Genomic DNA, 20586 nt, shown 5'->3' with positions numbered 1-20586 from the left:
GTATTGGGGGGGGGGGGGGGGTCACGAAACATGTCCAAAGCATTTCCGGGGGTCCCCAGCCAAGAACGTTGAGAACCCCTGCGCTAGCCGATCGAACGGTCTGTGCTCTCCTGTGTTGGAAAAGTAACTAAACAAAGTTTTCCAACAAAAACATCATCTCACAATTGTAGTCAATTTCTACCTTGGAAGTCCATCAAGAACTACAGGGAGACCCCTTTCCGGTTCTGATATCTGTAGTGCAACTCCTTACGTGCATTCTTGGAATAGACCTTTCGGTAAGCCCCACCCCACCCACTCTGCCAGACCATAGTCGATCATCTCAGGACAAAAGCTTCAAAATCTAGTCAACAAGGCCTCCAGTAGGCTATGCACTGGAAACATGTGCATGACATTATTTCAATAAACTAAAAATACAGGCTTTTGCTCCTGAACGGATCGATTATTTACATGGGGAATTCTGTCACAACATGCAAGTCAATGGGCTAGAGGCAATGTTTGTCTAGCCCTGGTCTGGCAGAGCAGAGTGGGTGGGCCTTATATTGTTGGTGCTTACAACGAAAACCAAGCTGATACAGTGTTTCCATAACCTGACTCCGCCAGATGGGGCAGCAGAGAGTACACTGGGCGGAGTCAGGTTACCTCGGGTCATCCTAGGGGCTAGAACAGGGGTGCCCACACATTTATGACATGAGATCTACTTTCAAAATGACCAGCTCAACAAGATCTATCCACTGAAAAAATAAATGTACCATTGCTGAAAATAGTTTAAATATATAATGTACGTGGGGGGGCTTTGGAATAGGGAGAAATTATGACAGGCAGTTTGCTGTCAAAATATGTCCTCCCCGTATTTAACTTAAACGCCCAATGCATTCTCAATGGCAATAGCACAAACTTTGGCATGCTACCAGTCCTACATACTTACACCTAGAAACCCCATTCAAACCTATTTAGGTTCATCTTACGGTGGACATGTTTGCCTGAAAATAAATCTTTGAAATGTTTCATAGTTTTAGAAATATAGTGCTTTCAAATTTGAGAAATTTATAATGGGGCTCAATGGAAGCTCTATGGCACGTCAAAAAATTACTTTGACCTAGAAACTCTATTCACACATTTTATAATTCAGCTTACTGTGGAGACACATGCTGAAACTTTTTACTTTGAAATGATTTGTAGTTTCTGAGTTATTTAACTTAAACGCCCAATGCATTCTCAATGGCAATAGCACAAACTTTGGCATGCTACTAGTCCTACAATGTAGGACTTTCCCTGGACCTTCTAGCCGCTAGAAGGTCCAGGGAAAGGCCTACATACTCTCCAAGAGTTGGGAAAGAACATATCAAGAGAGTGGAGTGGTAGGCCCTTGGATTGACCAGTGGATGCAATGTACCCCACTTTGAGGTGTCACGTCTTAGGCCTAGATTTAGGGTAGGATGGAACCAGTCACACTGTAGCCATACAAAGGCCTAGGGTTCCCAGATTGTAAAATGTTGTTCCTCCATCTTGGGAGAGTATGTAGGCCTTTCACTGGACCTCCTAGCCACTAAGATGACCACAGGCCCACCACTTAAAGACCACATGTTAGGGTGCCCAAATCTGAAGTTAGGTGGTCAAATGACCTGAAACTGAAGCAATTCAGTAAAGGTCAACGCTTCCTCATGGGGTCATTTTAGGGCCTAGGACCTCCACCGCAAAGGCCTAGCTGATACCGAGAGGCAGGGAGGGCAACCAGAAACTGGCGACCCGCATGCACCTCTCAGCTGTGCCCCCGAGACGGACCGTGCGTACGCACAGCCGCTACACCCGCACCTTGCACCTAAACCACCCCCCGGCCTAGACCCAGCAAGCTATTTTTTATACCCCAGAACTAAACGCGCCTACCAGAGACACTCGTATAAAATAAAAAATACCAGCCAAGCAAACTATATATATTAATTTACTTTAGCAGCACAACAACCAGGAAAAACCTCTCTAGCACAAACTTAATCGAACAGATGAATGCAAAGTACCCAAAATTAACAAATCAACTTCAAATAATGCACCCCACCCCACCATCAAACATTCACAAGCGTGTACGCTGAAGTAAACATCGCTTAGTTTGTACTCACCGGACTGTTGAATGGACAAGGAATCCCCCGGAATGGTTCCCACTTCATTCACAAAACCCCATAACCACGGCGCAGACAAGCCATTAATTAAGGTCAAATTGCCCATATAGACTACCTCGGCAGAGAACAAAGGCAGAAGGGCGAGTCACTTGACTCTCCAAACTTACTGCACAATACTCAAAATTCACTGGACAAAGCCCCCATTTGTTATATACCTGGCCTAGGGGTGCCAAATATACAACAAAAATCACACCCGTGTGAACTGAGTGGTGTAAGGTTTTATATAGCATGATCAGCTGTGGTCTGACGTAATGTCTAAGGTATTATATAAGGTAAGGTATTATTTAGCCTCACACCCGGATGTGATTTCACAACTGGCTGTTTTTGTGCAGAAAAAATGACCATGGTTGCTACGGTCATCCAGTTCACCCGGGTGTGATTTGATTACGTCAGAAATTATTTTGAACATAGCAACCATGCTCATTTTTTTCTGCACACAAAAGCCAGTTGTAGGAGTGGTTTACACCACTCAAAAATACAGGAGAGACGCAGTACTCAAATGAAATATTAATTTATTTAAGCCATAACAAATAAGGAATCAAACCAAATCAGGAGCAAACAGATGAGGTGTGGAAATCAAATCAGTAGTCAGTAGTGTAGTGTGTGTGTGTATGCATGAGTGGAAGGTATGGGTGCATGTTGAATGTATTAACAGAAATGTTGGGGAAGGTGCATAGTGGGAGAAGTGCAAGAGAGCACTGACTGAACACAACAGAGCTGAGGAAGGGACTGGGGAGACAGGCTTTTATACAGGGCATCGGCACCGGGCCCAGGTGCCACCGCTTGACTGATTATCATGACATCATAGCTCTGCTCCCCAATCCACTGCAAGACAAGGAAAAAAGAAATTAGGACAGCAAAGCAAAGAAACCATAAACTAACCAAAGTGTACTATAAATATAATATATATAAAGCTACACCAGACCACATAACCACATAACCAGACCACATAATATAAGATACCATACTTCTAATACAATATGTCACAATACATACATACACATATTAACCTTTAATACACCCGGACAACACTAGACCAGACAATGCCATTCTACAACTATTAGAACTCAGTCTCAATTGCAATTATTCCACCTTTAATAACAAACACAAACACTATTTACAGATGGAGGGCATGGCTATGGGCAAGACATTTGCACCCGCTTATGCAAACATATTGAGTGAGTGGAAGACGGTTGACCAGTGATTAAATGTACCCCACTGAAAAATAGCAGATCTACAAGCTCGTAGCGTGGCACTCGGTGCCGCACTACGAGCTTGTAGATCTGCCCAAAGTTGAAGGGCTTCAAGTTGAAGCTCTGCCCTTCAACTTTGGGCACTTTTACATGTAGGCTGACCCAAAGTTGAAACAGTTGCAAGGGGGACATCTTTGGGCATGGGGTCCTCATCGTTGGATATGTTGTTCCCACAACCAAGAAGAGTATTTTACCCTTTACTGGAGGTCCTAGGCCCTAAAATGACCCCATGAGGAAGCGTTGACCTTTACTGAATTGCTTCAGTTTCAGTTCATTTGACCACCTAACTTCAGATTTGGGCATAATTACACCATTGCTTCAGTTTCAGTTCATTTGACAACCTTCTTTCAACTTTGGGCACTTTTACATGTAGGCTGACCCAAAGTTGAAACAGTTGCCAGGGGTACATCTTTGGGCCTGGGGTCTTCATCATTGGATATGTTGTTCCCACAACCGAGAAGAGTATTTTACCCTTTACTGGAGGTCCTAGGCCCTAAAATGACCCCATGAGGAAGCGTTGACCTTTACTGAATTGCTTCAGTTTCAGGTCATTTGACCACCTAACTTCAGATTTGGGCACCCTAACATGTGGTCTTTAAGTGGTGGGCCTGTGGTCATCTTAGTGGCTAGGAGGTCCAGTGAAAGGCCTACATACTCTCCCAAGATGGAGGAACAACATTTTACAATCTGGGAACCCTTATAGGCCTTTGTATGGCTACAGTGTGACTGGTTCAATCCTACCCTAAATCTAGGCCTAAGACGTGACACCTCAAAGTGGGGTACATTGCATCCACTGGTCAATCCAAGGGCCTACCACTCCACTCTCTTTACATGTTCTTTCCCAACTCTTGGAGAGTATGTAGGCCTTTCCCTGGACCTTCTAGCGGCTAGAAGGTCCAGGGAAAATCCTACATTGTAGGACTAGTAGCATGCCAAAGTTTGTGCTATTGCCATTGAGAATGCATTGGGCGTTTAAGTTAAATAACTCAGAAACTACAAATCATTTCAAAGTAAAAAGTTCCAGCATTTGTCTTCACAGTAAGCTGAATTATAAAATGTGTGAATGGAGTTTCTAGGTGAAAGTGATTTTTTACGTGCCATTGAGCCCCATTATAAATGTATCAAATTTGAAAGCGCTATATTTCTAAAACTATGAAACATTTCAAAGATTCCATTTCAGGCAAACATGTACACTGTAAGATGAACCTAAATAGGTTTAAATGGGGTTTCTATAGGTGTAAGTATGTAGGACTAGTAGCATGCCAAAGTTTGTGCTATTGCCATTGAGAATGCATTGGGCGTTTAAGTTAAATAACTCAGAAACTACAAATCATTTCAAAGTAAAATGTTCCAGCATGTGTCTCCACAGTAAGCTGAATTATAAAATGTGTGAATAGAGTTTCTAGGTGAAAGTAATTTTTTTACGTGCCATAGAGCTGCCATTGAGCCCCATTATACATTTCTCAAATTTGAAAGCACTATATTTCTAAAACTATGAAACATTTCAAAGATTTCTTTTCAGGCAATGTCCACCGTAAGATGAACCTAAATAGGGTTGAATGGGGTTTCTAGGTGTAAGTATGTAGGACTAGTAGCATGCCAAAGTTTGTGCTATTGCCATTGAGAATGCATTGGGCGTTTAAGTTTAAATACGGGGAGGAAATATGACAGCAAACTGCCTGTCATATTTTCTCCCTATTCCAAAGCCCCCCCAGGTACATTATATATTTAAACTATTTTCAGCAATGGTACACTTATTTTTTCAGTGGGTAGATCTTGTTGAGCTGGTCATTTTGAAAGTAGATCTCACGTCATAAAAGTGTAGGCACCCCTGTTCTAGCCCCTAGGATGACCTGAGGCCCACCACTTAAAAACCACATGCTACGGTGCCCAAATCTGAATTTAGGTGCTCAAATGAACTCAAACTGAAGCAATTCAGTAAAGGTCAACACTTCCTCCTGGGTCATTTTAGGGGCTGTAGGGGCTGGGACCTCCAGTAAAAGGCCTAAACACTCTCCAAGAGTTGGGGAACAACATATCAAGAGAGTGGAGTGGTAGGCCCTTGGATTGACCCAGGACCAGTGATTAAATGTACCCCACTGGAAAAATAGCAGATCTACAAGCTCGTAGCGTGGCACTCGGTGCCGCACTACGAGAGAGTTTTATGTGATGTATTCCCATGTTTTTTTGTTCTTGTTTAAACACCTGCATTACTTAATTTACAAGAAATCTAGGGTATAGGCTATGTTAATATATCACTACTTTTATGCTACTTAAATACTACATTTATTCGTGATCATTTAATTGAATATAAAAAGCTTTTGAGTGCAAGCTACCTACTTCCACTACTCACCTTTTAATTTCTACTATGAGAGAGAGAGAGAGAGAGAGAGAGAGAGAGTCTGTGTGTGTGTGTGTGTGTGTGTGTGTGTGTGTGTGTGTGTGTGTGTGTGTGTGTGTGTGTGTGTGTGTGTGTGTGTGTGTGCGTGCCTGCCTGCCTGCCTGCCTGCCTGCCTGCCAGCCAGCTGCACATGCGTGCGGCTTGTGAAGATTCCATACAGGTGCAGATGATGATCAGTCGTCTTGATTGAAAACAATTGTCTTGATTGTACAGGATATTGTCAGCATCCAGTCCGCCCGGTGATGTAGGCTATACACCCGATCCCCCGGGTCGTCCTATTGTTGCCCAAACTAATTATTTGTTGGCTCTGAATTTGTTGACTACTTCATCAAACCATACGTACATTCATTACCAGCATACATTCAAGACTCTACTGATTTTATAAACAATATTTCTGGTATCACTGATTTGCCAGATGATGTGGTTTTTGTTACTTTTGATGTTGCCAGCCTTTATACAAACATATCCCATGACGGTGGTGTTGAGGCCTATTATCTTAATAACCATGACACTACTGTTAATCCGCCTAATCACTTCATCATTGAACTTACTAAGTGGGTAATGAAAAATAATTACTTTAACTTCAATGGCGATTTTTATTAACAGGTGTCTGGTACTAGCATGGGTTCCATTTGTGCGCCTAACTATGCTAATTTATACGTTGGGTTCTTTGAAGAAAATCATGTTTTTAACCCAGAACGAAATGCACATTTTGCACAACATTTTAAAATGGTATAGATTTATTGATGACATTTGTTGTCTATATCAAGATGAACTACAAGAGTTTCACCTACTTTTGAACAGCTTAAATAGCAACCTACAATTTACTTGTGAATACAGCTCGCAAAAGGTTCACTTTCTTGACATGTGGGTCATTAAAGCCACCAAACACTAGTTACCACCCTGTAGGCCTATAGGAAAGAAACTGACAAGAACACCCTTTTAATAGCTAACAGTTTCCATCCTACACCTCTTAAAAGAGGCCTTCCCAAAAGCCAATTTTACCGTCTCAGAAGAGTGTGCTCCTCTACTGAGGATTATATACAGAAAGCGGATGACATGACAGCTAGTTCCTACAACGAATAGAACAAAAAGTAAGGTCCGCTCACTGAGTAATGCTCCAAAGCACATTTGAAATAAATAGGATTGATTAAGTGCTTTAAAAAAAAAAGGAAAAAAAAAAGTTTAGTTGATGTGCAAAACTATTACTTGGTTGCATGTTTCATACTCCAGCAGCCATTTGTTTAACCCATTTTGGTGTTTTAAACATTATGTTATAATTTAGCTATTGAAAAATAGCAGATCTACAAGCTCATAGCGCGCCACCGAGTGGCGCGATATGAGCTTGTAGGTCTGCTATTTTTTTTTAATCGTGAAAATATTTATTTCAGAAAACTGGAGGATTTAGATTTGGATTAAAGTTGATGCTTAAATGAAGTAAAAACACATTTTCATACAGCTATTCATTCATTTATTCATGTATTAACCAACAGGCCTGTTGCTCATGGGCTTGAGAGTGAGGAGTGGGTAGCCTACAACTCAACCATGCAAAGGCGTCAACCTACTCAACAGGAGCAGGTAACGGTGCCGTGCTCTGCTCATGGACACGCTCCCAGCTAACTCAGAGGACGTCAGGGATGGAACCGGGAACTGCAGGGCTATATGAGTGCTCCGATGGTTCACAATAGAAGAACTTCAGACATGGTTTGACCACAGAGTAGCTCTGCTTATTAGGACTGAGCAGCACTAGACAGAGGGATTAGAGAGGGTAGGAGCAGAGAGAGGAGAAAGAAGAGATCATTTTTAGAAGTAGAATAATTAGGAGTAGAATAATTCAACCTTTTGATGTCAGCCGTAAGCCCTTATTTTGAAGAGCCACCAGCTGATTTGGTGAACCAAAAGTAACAATCAATCATTTCCGGCAGCAGACGCTAGATACTTTCACTTAGATAAGGTTGCTGGGATTTATTTTATTGAGCTCCTAAAGCTCCTAAAAATGTTCTGTATGATCACCTCAATCTGAGCTTCAATTCCAAGAAAAATGCAGATAAAGATCGTCACTAAAGATAGTGTGGATGGAGGGAAAGTTGGGAAACTATTCAATGAAGTCACAACATGGAAGCAAAGCGTTACCAGGCTACGGAGACGGCAAGAACCGGTAGAAATAATACTAGCGATGCTCGATGCATTATAAACTAATAACTCATCCAATGTCGTTGTAGGCGATCTGTGACGTTTAATAAAACTCGTCCAATGTCGTCCTTAGCAGAAAAGGAGTTAACATAATGTGGTGAGATGTTTACTGATTGATTGATTGATTGATTGATTGATTGATTGATTGATTGATAAATGACGCGTGAGGTGAGTTCCCATGAATTCAACACATAATACTGTACCTTTACATAAAAGCAAGGCCACACCGATGAGGATGATGATGACGCTGATGGTGCTGATGAAGATCCCGAGCCAAACCCACCAGGGAAACTGTCCAGCTGTGGAAAGCTCTAGAGAGAGACAGAACGACAGATGAAGAGGAGGGAAGAGAGAAGTGAAAGATGAACAGTTCAGTCATCCATCCTCCTTATGGCTCCATGAACGACTATTGTTTGTAACTGAATCATCAAAAACTCAGTGAATGATACTCATACAGTTGCTGAAGCGCACACGCACGCACGCACGCACGCACGCACGGACGGACGGACGGACGGACGGACGGACGACAGACAGACAGACAGACAGACAGACAGACAGACAGACAGACAGACAGACATCACATGCCATTTATTATTATAATAGGTGCAATAACAGGCCGATGTGAAAGATATTGGACAGAGGTTCTGCTCTGGTGCCCAGGGAGTGTGCGTGCACGCCCATCGGTTCAACGCTGCCAGAGATTAGCTGTAGACAGACGGACACGCACGCATGCACGCATGCACGCACGCACGCACACACACACACAACACGGTTAACTACCTTCTTCAGAACCACTGTCAGAACCACTGTCCAACAGAAGTGCCAGCTCACCTGAATTAACAAGAAATATACCAGAATTAAACCAGGACTGATTTAAACACAACAAACAAAAAATGTACTATTTTTCTGCATTCTTGAGACAACTGTTCCTTACAGTCTAAAAAATATATATATATTCCTATCAATTCCTATATTCCTTACCTGTCAAACCTACCTACCTGGAACCTTAAATTATGACATGGTTACTTACCTTCTTATGTTTCCCGACATATTTGTCAGTTCACCCGAATTAACAAGACATTGAAACCATGACTGATAAACAACTTCTATTGCAAATGCATGCTCTCTATAATTAACGTAACTTTCTATTTCTGAGTCAATGTCGGTAGAAATGAAATAACAATAACAGCGTGGTTACGTACCTTCTCTCCCTTCTGTAGAACCACTGTCTGAGTCATGCTCCTCTGAATAACAAGAAATGCCAGAAATAAACCAACACTGATAAACACAACAACAATAAACGTTTCTTTCTTTTGTCAGCATTCTTTAAACAATGTTGTTTGATGACAAGATTCAATCTCACACTTCTCATCCTGTTTTTTCCGCTCCTGGTTGACTATAGGCCTACAATATATTGTCGCTGTCTGGCAGAAATCAGCTAACTATTTTTTTCCTGTTTTTCATGAATTGATTGAATGATAGAATGATAGAATGATTGATTGATTGATTGATTGATTGATTGAAGTAGGCCTATTAACAGTTTGGAGAATTACAGTACAGTTCAAGCACAACTCAATACAAAACGGTTAACTTGCCACTTGTGATGTGTGATTGTGTGTGCAAAGTTTCACAACTTTTCGAGTAAGTTACGGCTCAAAAACGCAATTCATTTGGGGGAATAAATAATAATAATAATAATAATAATAATAATAATTATCTAAATGAATTTCACAGTACAAGTGTCTTACCAACAACGAGTTGAACAGTGAATTCCTTCTGGCAGTCAGGGAGGAAGCATGTGTAGATTCCTTCATCAGATGACTTCACTCCGGAGAGTTTGAGGGACACGTTGCCTTTCCTCACTTCACCCGTGAAGAGGGATGTTCTTCCGTCATAGGAAGGATTCTTGGTATCATTAAATTCTTGGCCGTTCTTCTGGAAGTACACATACTGGTCTCGGGGAAGGTCCAACCGGGACCACTCGACAGTCATCTCAGTGTGGTCCGTGGTGGGATCGACCTGACATGGCAGAACAGCGTCACCTCCAACAGGTGTTGTTACCGTCAGACAATTCCCTGACAAGACAAGACATCCCCAGACATCCAGGTGTTACAGCAGCAAAAGCGCAGGACAGGTACCTCTGGTAAGATAAAATACAATGAAATAATATATAAAATGAAAAATAGTTCCACTGAGAAGTGAATGGGCTCAACTCACACGTTTACAAATATTGTTTTCATATTAGTACAGTGGGAAGAGGGGGGTATCATGCACCCCCCGGAAATATACTTCTAATCAGTGTTTTCTTATTGGAAAAAATGTGCTGAAAATGATGAGCTATGATAAAAAGTTGTCAAAATGTCCCACCTACCTCAAAACCCCCTTTTTGGTATATGGCTCTGGCGAAATTGTGTAAAGGCAAATATTAATTCACTAAAATTACATAAATAGACATGGAAGTCTGAAATTTGTCATGGAGTATCCTGACACATAGGGGTAAGTAGAAGAATAGGATTTGGGGGGTTGCTACCATTATATTTTTAAATATGACCTACATTATCCCCAGAAAAACAAAATAATATGCTGTCCGCTTGACTAATAATAACAAAGATGGTTATTTTTCTCACATTATGGTGAGAATCACTGCCTCACTTGTATATAGAAAACTTCCCATATCCCTAAGCTTCAATTTGAGCCCAAGATAACCTTTCTATCTTGAAAATTACTCTTTCTGTAGCCAAAACTCTGAACGATACCTCAAATCGGTGAAAATTGTATATTCAGTCAGTATCAGCTATTTGGAATAAATTAATGAATGACTGAGTTTGAACTGACTCCACATTATGGAATATTTCTTACTTGAATAAGCTATGTTAAAAAGTTGGAAAAGTGTCCTTATTCTTATGCAAATGAGTGCCTCCATTATCAAAATAATCGATTTTCACTATATCTCAGCCAATATTGCACTTAAATGAACAAATAAGGTGTGTAGACCTATGTTTTGAGGGTTGAGGATCTCAGTGAAACTATTTTAAAGTGATCACATGTGCCTGTGGCATGCTGGTGTGCAAATCAGTGCCGATGAAATCAATTCCTCTATCTCGTCGGCTTCTTGTCCATGCTTTCCAGTGTCAAGGAGATCAAGCAGTGAGATTGATATAGGACTGCACCACAGGACACACTGGATTAAAAAACTATTTGGTTTTCAACCATCCCTGCCCTTCATCATAGGGTTTTGGTTTTTCCACCATAGCTTCATCAGCTCGCTTGTATAAGGCAACGGTGGCTCTCTTCAGAGCAGAGTAGCATGTAGGAAGGCGAGCCAGGTCAACTTTAGATTTAGAAATGATTTTGTCATCGGCCCCCACCACTCTTTCACTGAAGACTCACAATTTAAATAGCATATATTCTGAGCCTAGCCAAGCCATATGGCCCATAGGGCATGCAGGAGCCTAACAAGTACACTCCCTGCCATGACTAGTATGTCGCAGGGATTTACCCCAATCCAACCCTTTGGTATTCCCCGGCTGGGGATCAAACCCCTGACCATCCAGTCTCAGGACGGACGCTCTAACTACAAGGCCACTGAGCTGTTGATGATATCCAGAGCTTCTTACGGGTGTGTAACTCTAGAGTGTACAAAATGGAACCAAATGGACCTGTAAGTAAGCCTTGTGTAGCCATGAGGCCCATAGGGCAGAAGCCTATCTCCTGTTTCTGTAGTATGAGGCAGCTTGATGTACAAGTACACCCCCCCTGGACATGACACTAGTATGTAGCAGGGATATGTCCGACTTACCGACTGAGTCTTTGCTATGACCCGGGCCGGGGATCGAACCCCGACCTCCCAGTCTCAGGGCGAACACTGACTACAAGGCCACTGAGCTGTTGATATCTTACTGGTGTGCAATTCTGAACGTACAAAATGGAACCAAATGGACCCGTAAGGGTTATGGGGGACTGGGGGTCCTTGAAATGTGCCTTGTGCTACACTATAGACCGATTCAGAAACGGGTCTCATGGTCGCAGGCAACGTATTTCTCTCCTAAGTTGAACGTTGCCACCACTGTTGGAGCAGCCATGAACTACACAGGTTCATCCTGATGTTCTGGGCATCTTTGTAAAGTTAGTGTTATTAAAAAGCAGGTAAAAGAGTAACGTTTGAGCACTCTATTGGTCACTCTATCCATTAAATGTAGTAGAAGAGCCGACTGTTTACACCGCAGATATATCGTCTCCGTCCACAGGAAATACGTTGCCTGCGACCATGAGACCCGTTTCTGAATCGGTCTATATGGAACAGATCCTTAATTAGTATAGTTGCAGCAATTCATCTGTCTGCTGTATGGGCTGCGAGTTGCAAGTCTTCACTGTGGTAAATGGTGCATTTATATAGCGCCGCCGCCTTTATCCAAGGCGCTTTACATAGATTGTGCATTACATTCACCCATCCAAACACATTCATACACCGATGGCGGCGGAAACCAAGGCAAGGCACCAACCAGCACATCAGGAGCAATTAGGGGTTCAGTGTCTTGCTCAGGGACACTTCGACACTAACTCTGGGGGAGCCCGGGTTTGAACTGGCAACCTTGCGGTTACCATCCGGCCACTCTACCGCTGAGCCACTGCTGCCCCAGTGGACCTCACCCGTGCCAAGTTGCTGCGGACAATGGTGGGGGCAAATAACAAACTCACTTCTTAAATCTAAACCTGGCTCGTCTTCCTCCATGCTACTCTGCTCTGAAGAGAACCACCGTGTTGCCTTATAGAAGCGAGCTGATGAAGCAATTGTGGAAAAAACAAAACCCTATGAAGGGCAGGGATGGTTGAAAATCGAAGGGTCCAGTCCTACCAACCTTTGATCTCCTTGACTCCTTCCTTGTCATTGGAGACCATGGACTAGAAGACGAAGAAGACTGACGAGTTCTAACACGATGACTGATTAATGTGACTGTGCATTTTGTTCTTTATGGTGCAGGGCGGCTAGTGTATAGGGTGGTCACTGTTGCTTACATGTTTGCCTTTGAGTGTGTATATGATGGAATACTGTTACAGGATTGTGTGACTGTTTGTATTTTGTACTGCATAGTGCAGGCCATTCTATAGTGTGTATACTGCCGCCTACTATTGTTCATACTGAGGATGTTTTTTGTGTGTGATGTTATGCTACAGTATATATATTCTAAATTATAAAGCTAGCATAAAAACACAGCACCTGTCTAGATACCTTATTTGTAAAGTTATATGCAATATTGGTATCTCTTTATAAATGTGACTTTATTGTAATGGCTGCACTGATTTGCATGCCACGGGCACATGTGGTCACTTTAGGAATAGTTTCACTGAGATCCTTGACCCTCAAAACAAAGGTCTAGACAACGTATTTGTTCATTTAAGTGCAATATTGGCTGAGATATAGTAAACATCGATTGTTTTGATAATGGTGACACTCATTTGCATAAAAATGGTAGATTGGACACTTTGCCAACTTTTTAACATAGCTTATTCAAGTAAGAAATATTCCATAATGTGGAATCAGTTCAAACTCAGTTATTCATTCATTCATTCCAAATGTATAGCTGATACCGACTGAATATACAATTTTCACCGATTTGAGGTATAGTTCAGAGTTTTGGCTACAGAAATAGTAATTTTCAAGATAGAAAGGTTATATTGGGCTCAAAATGAAGCTTAGTGGTATGGGAAGTTTTCTATATACAAGTGAGGCAGTGATTTTCACCATAATGTGTTGGAAAATAACCATCTTTGTAGTTATTAGTCAAGCGGACAGCATCTTTTTTTGTTTTTCTGGGGATAATGTAGGTCATATTTAAAAATATAATGGTAGCAACCCCCCAAATCCTATTCTTCTACTTACCCCTATGTGTCAGGATACTCCATGACAAATTTCAGACTTCCATGTCTATTTATGTAATTTTAGTGAATTAATATTTGCCTTTACACAATTTCGCCAGAGCCATATACCAAAAAGGGGGTTTTGAGGTAGGTGGGACATTTTGACAACTTTTTATCATAGCTCATCATTTTCAGCACATTTTTTCCAATAAGAAAACACTGATTAGAAGTATATTTCCGGGGGGTGCATGATACCCCCCTCTTCCCACTAGACTATATGTACTTTTTTCAGGAAAGGGAAGACAAACACAGCAATAGATAGAAAGAAAGAACGATGAAATCAGGTCAGATATTACAAATATTCCTGATGAAATAAATACATTGAGGTATCACTGGCCGGTCAATGACAGCTATTTAATTTCTAATGCATTAGCCAGCGATGTGTAATGAAGACTATTGTGGCAGAGTAAAAGTACATAATTTGAACACACAGGGGCGATATTGGACAAATAGAGAGCCACATAATTTGTCAAAGGCTGCTTCGCCCATGTGTGTGCACTGTGCAGGCATAGATATACACATAGATACCGCATTGGCCAGTTCCACTGCTAATTGGAGCAATGCATCAATGTGGCTGCCATGTTGGCAGGGGCAAGCCATACCACTGGCCCTAATGTATTGAAGCAGGAGGTCTCTAGCATGATTTTAGTAAGTAAGTAGCCTTGCCGAGCCATGAGGCAGCTCCGAAGTCTGACGTCACTTTCAGTAGAGGTCGTCAATCGCCAGGTTCATGTATTTGTTTATTTGCATTGAGATCCCCAAAAGGCGATTTTAGGTCGCTTCATATAAGAACTGTGTTTGAAAAATAAACCGACCACCTCGGCGTTTCTGTCAGGGGAGTGGCTGTGCGTCGTTAATGATGTCCATTCATATTTGATACAGCCAGTTTCTAGAGAAAATGGAATTAATGTGACCGCAAAAGCCTTGAAACTACATATGAATGCAATGTCGCTGAGCATATACGTCACGCCCAGCTGTCAACATATTGCGTTCCTGAGATTCCTCGTTGACGTAAGCTCAGCTGGTGGTGACTCGACTCGTACTAACCACGATACATTATATATCAATAAAATAAAAATAAAAATAAACATAATTAACGTTCAGTTTCTGTTGTGCGACGGGCTGCGGGCAGAAGCAGCCTACCCGGAAATGTAGTCTCTGGGTTGTTTGGCTCGTTTCTAACGCTTATTTTGTTACTCTTTGGGTATATTTGTACATTTCCACCTTCAGTCGATGCTTCATATCCATATGAGTGAAAAGGCCGGGGTGATCGGTTTATTTTTCAAACACAGTTCTTATATGAGGCGATCTAAAATCCCCCTATGGAGAGTACAATGCTTATAAAAACATACAGGAACCTTTGAGCTCACTGCCCTCTGCTGGTAGTAGAGGGCAGTGACGTCAGGACTTCGGTGCTCAGGAGCCTATCTCCTGTTTCTGTAGCGTGAGGCAGCTTGATGTACAAATACACCCCCTGGACATGACGCTAGTATGTCGCAGGGACTTACCCCCAATACAACACTTGATGCTGAGTGTCAAGCAGGGAGGCACTGGGTCCCATTTTTAGAGTCTTTGGTATGACCCGGCCGGGGATTGAACCCTGACCTCCCAGTCTCAGGGCGGACACTCTAACCACAGGGCCACTGAGCTGGTAGCAGCATGATTTTAATAGTGGAGAAATCTCCTACTTCAATAGACATCCACAATTCTATTGAATCAGGATTCAGGAGGCCTCTCTACACAATAATCATGACTTAAGTTATAATGCAATTAATGCATCATGCAGGGGTGGACTGGCCACAGGTCGTACCGGGCATATTCCCGGTGGGCCGCGACCGTTGGGGGCCACTCAAGTTATGAAGTGATACAAGATTTGTATTTATTTTTTGTTGACAGGCAGGCAGGCCAATAGGCGGCAGGCCACCGGGAAAGGTCTGCTGCCATTCTGCCAGTGCCACCATGATAATTTCACTGTACCTGTATGAGTGAGTGACAAATAAACCCTCTTCTATCTTGAATCCTTTTGCCAGCATCATTCTTGTGAGAGCAACAAAGGGTTGTGTAGTTGTCTGTTGGTTTGTATCATTTATGTTGTTCTGTAAAAGTGGTGGTATTAGAGCTTGTTTGTTTGCGTGTGCCTCGACGGAGCGGGCGGTAGAGTTTCTGCTATCTGCGCGCTGGTTGTGGTGGACCGGTCTGGGCCAAATTCGTGCGAAAATGACCGGGCGGAATTTTTGTCCCAGTCCAGCCCTGCATGCATGATTACTGAAGCAGTCTCTCTATACTTACTTATACTTACAATAATCATATCTCATAATTAATGTATGACTACTGAAGCTGGAGGGCGATTTCTCCGCTCTTACAATCACAGGAAATTTTCTTGTTTGTATAAAGGCAGTCAGGAAATACTCGTGTAGAATTTATTTTTGCAGTGACATTGTTATTAAAACTGTTTAATGTCTCTATGGTTGTCTTGTTGTCATGGTAGCCGTTTTATAACAAGCCATGTAAGGGCAACGCACCAATTGTCAATGTCATACAGTGCATGTTAATTTTGCAGTGTAATTTACCTCCAGTGTAGCACAGCAGACACAGAACTGGAATTAGAAGGTGACCTGAAGAATGTCTCTGACTGTAGATCACGTGTGGCCACAGCATCTCCATATCTAAAAACAATGAGAAAGAAAGAAAGAAAGAAAGAAAGAAAGAAAGAAGCTTAATTCCTGTGTATCATCACATGGTCACATGTTAAAATGAAACCAAACCATTTGGTTTCATTCATTGGTTTCATTCATTGGTTTCATTAATTTCATTCATTGGTTTCATTCATTGGTTTCATTAACTTTACAATCTTTAAGGTCAGCTGGGGACCACCTGGAATCCTCTCAAGGACCACTGGTTGAAAACCACTGCTATAGAGCGTCGCAGTCCCGCCTCCTACCCTGGACCAGGAAATGAAACCCAATGCATTATTCTCATAGACATTTCTTAAAGTATTTATTTAAAGACGGTTACGCCGCGGACAAAGCCAACTCGAGTCGTGACAACTCATGACAACACAAACAATATTTTGGACCAAACAAATAATTAGAAAGAAGAAAAAAACGGCAGGTTACAACACTTTTTTTGTTGTTTTTCTTCTTTGTAATTATTTGTTTGGTCCAAAATATTGTTTGTGTTGTCATGAGTTGTCACGACTCGAGTTGGCTTTGTCCGCGGCGTAACCGTCTTTAAATAAATACTTTAAGAAATGTCTATGAGAATAATGCATTGGATTTCATTTCCTGGTCCAGGGTAGGAGGCGGGACTGCGACGCTCTATTATCCTGTTCCCACTCTAGTTTTCTCATCATGTGACCTGTGCCTGTCCAACCAAAACATGGCAGGAGTGGACCATAGTGAACACAAGTTTATCTGAATGGTGCTCCCAGGCTGCCATTGGTAATGGTATCACATGGGACGAGTGAATCACGTTTCTGCGAGAGTGCCGGCGTCTCAACCCCCATAATCCCTGCAGGGGTGACGTTCCATCCACATAAATGTAAACAGCATATAAGCAACAAAAAAATACAAAGGTATATCAAAATTAAACTCATTATGCAGAATGTCCCATTTCATATATGGGCAATACAAATGTGATCAATAACTCGATACTTTATTAAATAATAGCCATTAAAGCTGTTACATAATAGTAGAGTAAATATAAAAAATATCAAGTACAGTATGAATGTAGTTAGTAGTTATTTACTTTACACCACCGACTGTAACTCACCTATAGTTGACTTCTCCTTGATCTGCATCCAGTGGAACTGTAATCTGGCAAGACAGATACTGCTTCAGAGACATCTGTTTGTGTTTCTTTTCTTTTTTCTTTTTTTTTTTTTTTAATCTTTTTCTGTTTTTTTTGTCTTTTTTCTTGTTTTTACCAAATGGGTTCTCTAGGTTCCATAGTTCACACCCAGACTGGTGGAACTGAAGAGTGAAAGACAGAGGCAGGGAAACGAGTGGGCTTTATAACTGGCCTGTAACATGACCCGCCTCCCGCCTCCTGCATGATCCTATGCTGCTTACTTTCACTTTCACTTGTGTCGGGGAGACTCTTTCTTGGAAATGGCCTGATCTACTCTAAAGCGGTTTACACACACACACACACACACACACACACACACACACACACACACACACACACACACACACACACACACACACACACACACACACACACACACACACACACACACACACACAGATAATGGAAGTGTTTCATTATGTTTTAAATTAAAATGATCTTGCCTTCATGGGTGCAGCAGATTCATATACAATGTCTCAACAAAAGAAATATTCACACTCAAAGAGAATCATTTTAAATATGTAATTTATTTAGTCATACACATAATATGCACTATGCAGTAGAAAATCCTAATACATTATACAGTACATGTCCATATCTGTGTGTGTGTGTGTGTGTGTGTGTGTGTGTGTGTGTGTGTGTGTGTGTGTGTGTGTGTGTGTTTGTGTGTGTGCGTGCGTGCGTGCGTGCGTGCATGCGTGTAAACCGCTTTAGAGTAGATCAGGCCATTTCCAAGAAAGAGTCTCCCCGACACAAGTGAAAGTGAAAGTAAGCAGCTGCAGCTTGCAAAAATAAACAAAAAATCTGACACTTTAAACTCCTAAACCTGTGATGATGTTGTTGGAAATATTTAAGATAAGGGAAGACGAAGACCAATTGTTGCATATAAAATGCAGAAGGGACAATTAATGATTTACTAATGATAAAAAGGACTGTATAATACTGTATTACAGAGCTGAAACTATAAAAATACTTTTCTGAAGTAATCAGAGTACAAATAAATACTCAGCACCACAAATCTAGGCAGAGAGCCTCTAACAATTGGCAAAAATGGTTATTAAACCATTTAGAGGATAAAGTTGAGAATTAGCTTTAACAGGAATACTATCAATATCCAAATGTTACCTTAAGCAGGAAATACTCTTTAGAAAAATACCTTTAAATACCCAATAGAAAAGATGAGACCACCAGGAAGAAGGATTGTCCAGTCAGATATGGTTTTGTCGATTCATTTTCAGTTCAGAGAGCACAGGACAGATCCCACATACAGCCAAATTACAAAATGTCTCTCTCCCGTGCCACCAAATGGACACGGTATATATGTCATTTTAATCAAGATTTGAGCAGGCACAGAGAGCAACGTGTCAAATAACCAAAGGATGATTCACTGTCACTTCCTGTCCAAACCAGGAAGCATAATGTATGGGATATGTAGTTAATCATGTAAATGTAGTTCATAATTTAAGTTAAAGCCCACCAGCTAACATAACTAGGAGACAACTTGTCTGCTCTGGCAAAGCACCAAGGCCGAATAACAGGGTGTTTTCCACAGAAAGGCAGACACTCGGGAAACAACAATTCGTTATCTTACTCGCTGACTGGGGAAGAATTAATACTTATCTACAGACTGGGCAGAAATGAGATGTAACTTAGTGGGATACAGGGCATGAAAAATACATGGTCATTGGGAACATGGAAACTTCCATCCACAAAATAACAGATCTACAATAACTCAAAATTATCCATCAGATGTAACAAAGATAAATGTGCAGGAAACTCAATAATGTTATCCTCACTATTTATTCTTTATTGTTTTGCGTGCGTGCGTGCGTGCGTGCGTGCGTGCGTGATGCTTCAAAGTAGATCAGACCATTTCTCAGAAATCCCCCGGACACAACTGAAAGTGAAAGTGCGCAGCTGACCTTGACTCCGTGTCTATGACTGATTCAATGTTCAGTGTTGCTTACACAATGCCACTCGAGTCAAAGGTCAAAGGTTTTTATAACCTTTATTATTTATATTGTATGGTCATTTCCACACATATAGAGTTTCAACATGCTTTATTATTATCTAGCCTACCCTGTCTAATGTAATCTCTCAAGACTGATTCAGAGCTGGGTGATGGGGCCTTTTTCATACATTAAAGTAAATTCAAACAATATTTCAAAAGAATTTCATTTATGAGATTTAAACAATGAAAAAAGAAATTCCATGAATTCCACAAATGCAACTTTTAAGCGGAAGTGAAAAATAGCGTTGCGGAGAGCAACGTGTTGTGAGCTTGTAGATTGGCTATTTTCACTGGTTTGGGTCCCGGGCCAAAAAACATTTGGAAACCACTACCCTAAATTAACTCAAAATATGGGTTGTCCTTGAGTCATGTTTGTATGTCGAGGACCACAACGGAAATTAGTCCAATGGACTTCATTGTGCGTCATCCTCAAATTTGTATTAAACAGAGGCCATTGCTGGCCCGGACGGTTAGCTCATCCGTCTGGGCACCTTGGCTGCTGAGCCAGCCTGACGGTGTGCCGTGGGTTTGACTCCTGATCCCGACGGTCTTTGCTGCGTGTCTTGAAGTCTTCCCCGCTATATCTCTCCCCATTTCCTGTCAGTCTAATTTCAACCTATCAATAAAGGCAGAAAAAGAAAAAAAAAACAAGAAACGAAATCGAAATAAAAAAAAGAAACGAAAATAAACCACATCGGTCGACCACATCCAACATTGTAGCCCTCCTGCCCACACACCATTACCTTTGTTGTAGCTTCCTCCCCCGTGACTGCATCAGTCAACCACCTT

General features: G+C 41.6%; 1 protein-coding gene across 4 annotated transcripts; it reads right to left on the bottom strand.

Annotated features, from left to right (window-relative positions):
• Positions 1 to 7289: 7289 nt before the first annotated feature.
• LOC306926821 (myelin-oligodendrocyte glycoprotein-like) lies at positions 7290 to 19065 on the bottom strand. 4 transcript variants are annotated; one of them, XM_079506275.1, is made up of 8 exons: positions 18943 to 19065; positions 17709 to 17752; positions 16508 to 16603; positions 9767 to 10093; positions 9221 to 9262; positions 8799 to 8849; positions 8222 to 8329; positions 7290 to 7571 (listed from the first exon to the last, which is right to left on the bottom strand). In XM_079506275.1, the coding sequence occupies exons 2-8, from the start codon at positions 17734 to 17736 to the stop codon at positions 7447 to 7449; spliced, it is 777 nt and encodes a 258-aa protein (XP_079362401.1). In that variant the 5' UTR covers positions 17737 to 17752; positions 18943 to 19065; the 3' UTR covers positions 7290 to 7446. The 4 variants fall into 4 exon arrangements, with proteins under 4 accessions (XP_079362401.1, XP_079362402.1, XP_079362400.1 ...); XM_079506276.1 differs by having other exon boundaries at positions 18953 to 19061; XM_079506274.1 differs by having other exon boundaries at positions 17709 to 18059; positions 18943 to 18967.
• Between the last annotated feature and the right edge of the window lie 1521 nt (positions 19066 to 20586).

This window comes from Electrona antarctica, assembly GCF_951216825.1.
Source record: "Electrona antarctica genome assembly, chromosome: 7".
Classification (NCBI taxonomy): Eukaryota; Metazoa; Chordata; class Actinopteri; order Myctophiformes; family Myctophidae; genus Electrona; species Electrona antarctica.
The sequence above is the reverse complement of the archived record's forward strand: the minus strand, read 5'-3'. Positions and strand labels throughout refer to the sequence as shown.